Consider the following 8,243-nt stretch of genomic DNA (forward strand, 5'->3'; position numbering starts at 1 on the left):
GGAAGATATTTTACACATGCTCAGTAAACCCACCACCTGAAGTTTAATATAAGGCTCAAACTAAGGGTGAAAGGGGAAAGGCAAGGGGAAACACCGAACAAACAAAACCCAAAACGGAGTAGCTGTTCAAATACGCTGTCTGCACATGGAATAAGGCGTGGAAGTAATTGTGTGTGGAATTTACTAACCTGTAGCACAAGGTGAAGGATCTGGATGTTATTTTGCCAAAAGCAAGTGCAGAAGAGTTGGTCATCACTGCAAGCAGATGGGAGAGGAATCTCTTCAAATGGTGATCTCCCACATGTTGTATTGGTTAGTCTGCTGTGCCACCATGGACACTGGCACGTGCCCTTGCAGTCACCCCCTTCCTAATCAGGAACAGATGGGCAAGCCTGTAGCATGTTGTGAATTGGTATCACAGCTCACTGCCTTCCTCGTTACCAGCCCCATGTAATGTTCAGGCCACTGTTTAAGCTGCAAAACAATGCCCGTATAGTCCTGTGATTTAGTACCATGATTTAGTTTCCAAACAGTGACTTATTCGCTTCCTTTCTCTTCTTGGAGGAAGGAAGTGCTTTAAAAACATCATTTTAGTAATTTCAATTGGGTTAAGAAGACTATCCCTTGTGGCAACCGTACAGTTTTGCATGAAGACAGTGAATCATCTGCAAAATGCCTGGCTCCGGCTCATAAACCAAGGATCTATGTTCTGCCTCATTCCCCATGTAGCAAGTAAACCCTAATACTAAAATAGATCTGGTGTTATTTAAACTGTATTTTAATAGCTTTATTTAGTAGATACTACCACATAAAATATATACATTGTATGCCCTAGGCCCAAAGCAACCGCTACCGTGTAGGAAGTATTGAACATCCTCTCTCCCAAAATGTAACCCAGTATCGCTGGTGGCAATGGTCCGGAACGACCATTCAGGATTTCCACAAGTTACAGCAGCTTCTTGATTGCACCCATCACCCTGTGCTCACAGGTCTGTGCTCCCACTGGAGAGGAGATGAAAAAAAGCTCCCAATCCCAGTATTTCCATAATGCCTCTCCCACCGGGAGAGATGTCAAGCAGTGGCTCCCACTTGGCAGTGACTAGATGCCCTCCTAATTCTCTCGCTGTTCAGATAGCTTAAGGCTTCTTGTTCCACTTCTTCCACATTCAGGCACAGCAGTCTCAGCTGAGGTCCCACTTGCGACACAAACTCCACTTCACCGCACCGAAAATTTCTCAGCTGCAGCGGAGCTGAAGGGGAAAGATACAACCTGTAACAACTCAGTACAGGGCTCCTGCTCTGTTCTAGCACACAGCTGTAGAAGTTGCTGGGGGAGGCATGGCCTTGCAGCAGCTGCTTGGCATCTGCTAAACCTCAAAGGACAGCACGATTAATGAATCCAGGATATAAGCAGATGAATGCGTTTGGCCAGCATCCCTCCAACTTGGAGGAAACAGACATTTTACACTGTGAAACGCTGTGAACTACGTGCTGCTCACATAACTGATGCACTGGGCTTTGTATCTTTTCTCACTATCAGCAACCTGGCCTCACAAACAGTGTTACATGATAGCCAAAAGATAACATCTCCACAGCAGAGCATCCTCTGGTGCAGCACCTGGACCCATACTCAAGCGCTAGTGTTAACGCAAGCGGCTAAGAAGAATGTCCCCTTAACAGAGCAACTGCACAGTTGTGGCAGCATGAGCTCAGACATCAGCACCCATGAATTCAAAACTCTTCAGCGCTTTAAAGTCTGTGGCCACAGTGAAGATTTCCAGGCCTAGTCTTGACTCTACCTCCTGTCCTGCCTAAAGTCAAAACCCACTTGATTTGAGAGGTCTGCACAGTAACTCTGGCTGGCCAGAACCCTGTCCCATCCAAGGACTGGGAACCTTGCTCTAAAACAGAGAAAGCTTTGTGTGTAAGAGGCACCCCACAGGGATAAACATGTACCTTAATATCGGGGGATGGCAGGGCAAAAGGGGGATGCTAATAAAACATGTTCCCTCCTGCCACCACAACCCCCACGCCCCCTTACTGACACCTTAGAACAATTACTATCCCAGTTGTGTAGCTGATATATTTTCCTGGAACCATACATAAAATTTGAACAGAGAAGCTCAAAGTTGTTCACCACAGCTACAAGGACAATTCAATACTATTTTTATGCTTCTGTATAGTAGAAAAATTCAGATATAGTATTGTTGTATATAGTGACTTTTATAATATTATTTCTGTATTTTTGTAACCATGGTTCTGCTAAGACACATCTTAGCTCTACACTACAGAATTCACAATTCCATGGAAATCCTCCAAAGATCTTGCTCTGTGGGCAGTGAAGGCAGCTCTCCTTCCCCAGCCTGGTGAGACGGCTCCTCCCTTCCTTCCCACGCTAAATATTACAAAAGCCAACAGTGCTTGCTTACCAGGCTGCAGGATCTTGGAGGGCTTCCTGTCTAGGCTGAAATCCAGCAGGATAGGGCGACAGATGAGAGGGCTCCTGCACAGGCTCCTTAGGTAGCAAGCAACGAGATCCTCAGGTTCCTCTACACACTGAGGAAGGAAAGGGTGTGTTGCCAGTGAACGTGCAGAGGGAGGCAGGGAGGGAAATCAGCAAAGGGAAATCCAGTCCAGCTGAGGCTTGAGCCCAGCATGCTGCCATCGCTACCGGAATAACCCACTCACCCCTGTGCCTGTAGCTTCCCCATCCTGAATGGACACACTGCCTCTGCTCTGCACACAGTTCTGCAGAGCTTCCCACTCGAGAAGGCTCAGGCCCAGCATTGCTGCCACGTGCTGGTTCCTGCACAGCACCGAAGCTTCCCCCGTTCCATCCTCCACCAGCACCCTATGGAGAGAGCAGGCAGACTAAGATGTGGAGGGAGGTCAGGACGATGCCCGGCTCCCTCACAAGAGTCATGTCCCAGACAATGGATCTCAGTAGAGAGGGAGGTTTGTTCACATCTGGGAAGACATGACAACTAACTTCTGTCTTTGCTATTCTGTCCACATCCTTGATCTGATTTTCCCCTCCCCTCTGTGGTGTAATTTGTTCCCTCCTACCCACCTCTTTCCATACCCAATCTCGACAGCGCTTACCGTGCACTGGCTTGCCTCACTCCTGTGTGTGACGGACATGGTGGACTGTGTCGGGTGCACCTCCCCTGAAGGAAGAGTAAAGCTACAGCTACGTATGGGTGGGTATAAGAGAGAGAAGGTGAAGGGCCGCTGCTCCTTTTAACCCTCCCCTAATTAAGTATGCAAAGGATTAAAGAACTTCATTGCATTTCCAATGAGCGTCTTGGGAAGAGTTTGTATGGGGAGAAAAACCACCTGCTGCAAGGTGCTGAACCCCAACAGCAGCGAACATGGGAAAAGCAGAGCATTAACAGAGTAGGATTCTCCCCCTGAATGTCCTTGCTTCATCCCCAGTCCTAGCTGGCAGCCTGCCTGGTATCAGATGCGCACTTCTAATCAGTCGTCATTTTGGTCCCTTTCTAACAAGCAAGTCCTTTTCAGACCCTGGAAAAAGAGGTTTTGGAATTGGGATAGGAACTCTTATTTCCTCTATATGGTAGCAGAGGATGTGACAGCATAGAAAATCTGCAAGGCTCCTCACAAATTATCTTTGTGGAAGCTTGAATACCTCTTTGAAGATGCTGCTGCAAAGTGAGCAAACCCATTGCAGGGATAGAGTCAGTACACAGGACACGTGGCATAAAATCCGTGCCTGGGGCAGATGTTGCAGGTGAGGTTGCAAGTTGGATAGAAACACTAGTGAGCGGGATGAGGCTTCTCCTGCAGGACTAGAAGAAATAGGAATGCGAGAAGCTTGGAACATAGAAACCTTTCTTGGGACACTAAAGTGGGAAGAGACCCTGGACGCACCTTGAAGGAAAAGGTAGGTGAGAAGCTGGCAGAGATACGATGCTTACACAGCTGGAGGCAATGTAGGTGCAATAAACATTATGGAATCTGCAATATGAAAAAGTAGATGTCAGAAAGAGCTCACAGAAACCAAACCGCCCAGTTTTCTTGGCATGGCTGGTCTGGTCTTCATCTGTAACATGGTAGGAAAATAATTTGTAGCAAGGGATTGGGAGATACGAAGGCATGGGCAAGGGGTGAGGAAAGTCCACAAGAGGAAAGACTTAGAGATGGTTTCAAAGACAATAACAGAGGTCAGAGCCAGGGCCCAGATCAGGGCTCTAAAGACAGGGGTACCTGGAGATTTTGCGTTCCAAGTTCTGGAAGAGGATCTTGGCTCCAGGTAGCAAACCCCGGAGATGCTGCAGATAGGTGGCAGCAATGTAAACGTCGACCACAACAGGGGAGCCTGGAGCAACTGAGATGCTGAGCTTCACGCTGTGATCGCTGGCTAGCGGACTCCCTGAGGAGACACGGAACCACACACGCCATGAGCTCACACGCAGGTAGCGTAGTCTGTCACTGAGCTGGACCTGCTAGAGGCGTTTTCCTTCCCATCACAATGAGGCTAGCACTGTTCCACCTTACAGATTTTCCAGGTACAGTATTCTCATTCCCATCCCCAACACACATGGTGTACAGTTTCCCAGTCCTCTGACATGCAATGGGATGCAACATCTTGGCATACTTCCACTATTCTCAGATACAGGAGCACAGTTAGCCAAGCGCACTATCTCTCTGAAACAGAAAGAAGCAAGAATCAATCTGTTGTTACCTGACAGGCTGTCACAATCTTACCTTTCTGCTTTTGAAGGCCGAGAGTCACAGGTGGCTTCTCATTCTTGGGAGAGGCACACAAGGTCCTCTCCACTATCTCACCAGAGAAAGAAACAAGGGAACCTGTGAAACTGAGAGCAGACCAGGATTTCTGTCCTGCCTGAAGACAAAGGGAGTGGAAGAAGGCCTGACTCCAAGATTGCCACAAAGGACAGGGTGAAGTGGAGTGCTGTTGCTTGAGCCCGGTTTCAGGGGAACCTGCCCTTGAGCACCTGAGCCACTGGACCGAGGGCAGCTTGCTGCAGTGTGCCCCACCCAGGGACAGGAGGCCCTTTGAACTCGCTTTATACTTCTTCAGGCTCAGCAGTGAAGAAGAAAAAGAGAGAGAGGCATTACAGCCTTCCTATCTGCTTAACTCCTAATTGTTTTTCTTAATTAGAGGAAGAAGCCAACCAAAGAAAAACCCAGTTTACCATAAGGCACTGGTGAAGATTTCAGTGCGCATGCATTATCACCCCAGATTAAACATGCTTTGAACAGAAAAGCTTCTAACCCCAGTATTTGTTTGAGCAAGTTACACTCAAACAATCAAAAAACAACAAACCACCTCACACATTCAGCCTCATTTTCCCTGCTGCACCTGTTTCCACTTCTGACAGGAATTTAGCAGAGACCTTTGGAACCTAGTCCACACCAGTAGTAGCTCAAATTTTTTCTGGACACCATTTTGCAGTTTTGTCACCTGTAATCCTTTTAACTTTGATAAACAGGATGGGGGCAGTTTGGACTACTTGCACATAGGAAGATTTCCACACCATATTCCTAGGGCGGATAATTCATCGCTGTTTAATGTAGTACTGTCTCAAATAGAGACGAATGCAGACCTACTCCCTGAGGCACAGTCACATCTAATTTGGGGCAGACCAACATACCTGTTGCTAAGTACTTCTGGAATGGAGGAAATTCTTTGGTCCATGCCTCTCAGCACCGACCTGGCTGCCAGCTAGAAGTGGGGGAGACACGGACTCAGATGGATTGTAGTTTATGGCTATCCCCAGCCAGAGCAGTAAAGACAAGCTCTGCATGCTTAGAGCTGCGTCAGGCAACTGATGCTTCCTCCCCAGATTAATTCTGAAGCAGGAAAATGTGAAGCCCAGCAGCAGCCTCTGATGTAGCTTAGAGCAGAATGGTCTCATCAACAAGAGATTCTGTACCAATAATTTTCTGAGCTAGTTGTGGAGAGATCTACAAGTTGCCTCTGAAAGCACAGAGCAATAAGGTACTGCATACCTGGTGCTCGGTCAAACAGGAGATCCATGTCTCATGCTGTAAGTGCCAGGTATCTTGGACAGGCAGGCACAGGGGGCAGGATGACCTCCTCGGGAACTTTGCTGGCACGGGTGGAGAACAGAGCTTGTCAAACACCTCCAAGTTCTGAGAGAAGAGTGATAAGACAAGAAAGAGAACTATTAAAGGAAGGAGATGAAAGCTATACAGGAAAAAAGGGCCACTGAAGAACGATGATTTAAAGAAAAAAAAATTCCACTGAACTCAGAGCTCTGAGAATTTTAACGAAACACAGAACTGAAGCAGTTCCTTGGCAAGACAGATGGGAATTCTAAGTCTTGAAAAGAGCTTAGTCACCCTCTGACTCCTCGACTCCCACACGCAGTTCAGTAAAAAGTCTCCAACAGGAAACAGCAAGACAACCTCTCTCTTACCGAGCAGTGGGGCACAATGAAGCGATACAGCCCATTCAGGTGCAGAAGGGGAAACCATCGTAGAGACTTCCCCATGAAGAGCAGTAGTGCCTGGCAGGGGAGGGGAGGGAAGGGGAGGAGAGAGAGAGAAAAGGTGATGAGAAATATTAGGAAGAAGGTAGAAAATGAAAAATACAGCAAGAAGAGAGCAAGCCCAGCAGAGGATGTCTTGCTTGAGAATAGCACCATCAAGGATAACCAAGACAAAAATCACTCCCCCGTTGGTTAGGAATCTAGATCCTTAATTATCACACAAGCTCACTGAGGAGCCAGCTTCCAGACTTATCAAACCACCCCCCCTAAAGCTTCCTCCTGCCTCACTTCTTGCTGCGTCATGCTCTCTTCTCCATCACAGCTGGTCTCTTCCAGCTCCGGTAGATTCCCACTTTCTCTGGAGTGGCTCCAGAGCCGAGGTCTGCCCAACCAGAGCACTGTGGCTTGGAAACTGCGCTGCAGCTCCCATCCTTCTCCATCTTCTTCTCTGGGTCGTTGGTAATTGCGTGACATAAGACCCTCTTTCTGGGTAACCAAGAACAGGCGAGATACACAGCTGGTTCTTCTAGTGCTGCTCTGGCCCTTCTGACAGCTCTCGTCTCTGTGAGTATCTGACTTGGGATCCTCCAATTTCAGCATTTTTGCCTCTGGGATTTCCAGCTCAGATGTTAAGCTGCCATTATCCTTCTTCCTCAAAGAGGAGCTGTTTCCATTCCTAAGGCCTTTCTGGATTTGTCCTTCAGTAGCATGGAGAACCTGAACATCCTCAAAGTAGAACTGCACATAGACACTGAAACGACAAACAGTAGCAGTGGAACTCCCTGTTCCTGACAGGGGGCTGTTTGAAACAAGCGGTTGTCTGGGAAAAACACTTCTGGTGAGTGCCCCGCAGGTATTCAGCAGAAGCAGCAGGAAAGGGTGAAGTAGGGGACAGCTACCAGGCTGGGTGTATTCTGAACAAAATGGACATGGTGGGTTTGTTGCTGATAAAGGTCTCCTTTCCCACAAATAGTAAAGGAAGTTGCTTTGGCACTAAAATACTATGCTGATAAGCAGCTTTACCGTAGTCCAAAATAGTCATGGAACTGCAGAGTGATGATTTTAATTGGCCACTGAATAAAGGGACTTGCCTAGTTTTTTTCTCCCTCACATGCTCCAGATTTGCCAGCTGCTCCCAGGAGGGAAAATCAGTCTGAAGGAATCTCTCCACTACAAGCTGGTAGTTTTCCACCTGCAAGAGTGATCCTGCAAGCACATCAGAGAAAGGAGCTGAGCTAATAAAAAGAGACTACAGAACCAGCAAGCTCAATTTCCTCATTTTAAAGTCATGAGGCCAAGCAGTGACAGTTCAGTGTCTCCATACCAAGTCTCCTCTTCCTTGTTTTGGAGCTGGATGGCAGAACAGCAAAAGCCCGGCACTCTCAAATTTAGCTTAGTGGGACATACCTATGAGAGCTGTATGGGCAAAGGGGCTACCATCCTTATGGGATATCACACAGGGAAGTGTGCTGCTCTTGTCCAGCAGCTGGAGGGAACTGCTCCTGGAGGAGACTCTCAGCACACCCAATAGTATCTGCAACAGAAAGGAAGCTGCAAAGAACATCAAACGTTTCCCATCTTTGAAGGCCATAAATCCAAGTGGGTGTAGCAGCAGCCCGAATTCAGCCTGTGTTCAACACACCACATGTGAGAAAAGCAGTGTCATTCCCTGACAGGAGGAACAGGCATGCATCAGACAGGGTGCTAGAAGGCATGGGGAGAATTGGGAACTCTCAAGGCACA

General features: G+C 47.7%; 1 protein-coding gene across 1 annotated transcript in view; it reads right to left on the reverse strand.

The window, feature by feature from the left end:
* Positions 1 to 3,098: 3,098 nt before the first annotated feature.
* The window catches only part of CTC1 (CTS telomere maintenance complex component 1), a 13,999-nt gene continuing 8,854 nt past the window's right edge, over positions 3,099 to 8,243 (reverse strand). The window contains exons 10-20 of the mRNA XM_009330258.1: positions 7,908 to 8,038; positions 7,592 to 7,706; positions 6,789 to 7,251; positions 6,429 to 6,518; positions 5,998 to 6,141; positions 5,640 to 5,710; positions 4,729 to 4,838; positions 4,228 to 4,393; positions 3,892 to 3,978; positions 3,650 to 3,809; positions 3,099 to 3,167 (exon numbers count right to left, since the gene is read on the reverse strand). Coding sequence (XP_009328533.1) covers positions 3,099 to 3,167; positions 3,650 to 3,809; positions 3,892 to 3,978; positions 4,228 to 4,393; positions 4,729 to 4,838; positions 5,640 to 5,710; positions 5,998 to 6,141; positions 6,429 to 6,518; positions 6,789 to 7,251; positions 7,592 to 7,706; positions 7,908 to 8,038 — 1,606 coding nt within the window. The remainder of the gene's footprint in view (positions 3,168 to 3,649; positions 3,810 to 3,891; positions 3,979 to 4,227; positions 4,394 to 4,728; positions 4,839 to 5,639; positions 5,711 to 5,997; positions 6,142 to 6,428; positions 6,519 to 6,788; positions 7,252 to 7,591; positions 7,707 to 7,907; positions 8,039 to 8,243) is intronic.

This window comes from Pygoscelis adeliae, unplaced genomic scaffold (genome assembly GCF_000699105.1).
Source record: "Pygoscelis adeliae isolate BGI_AS28 unplaced genomic scaffold, ASM69910v1 Scaffold120, whole genome shotgun sequence".
Lineage (NCBI taxonomy): Eukaryota > Metazoa > Chordata > Aves > Sphenisciformes > Spheniscidae > Pygoscelis > Pygoscelis adeliae.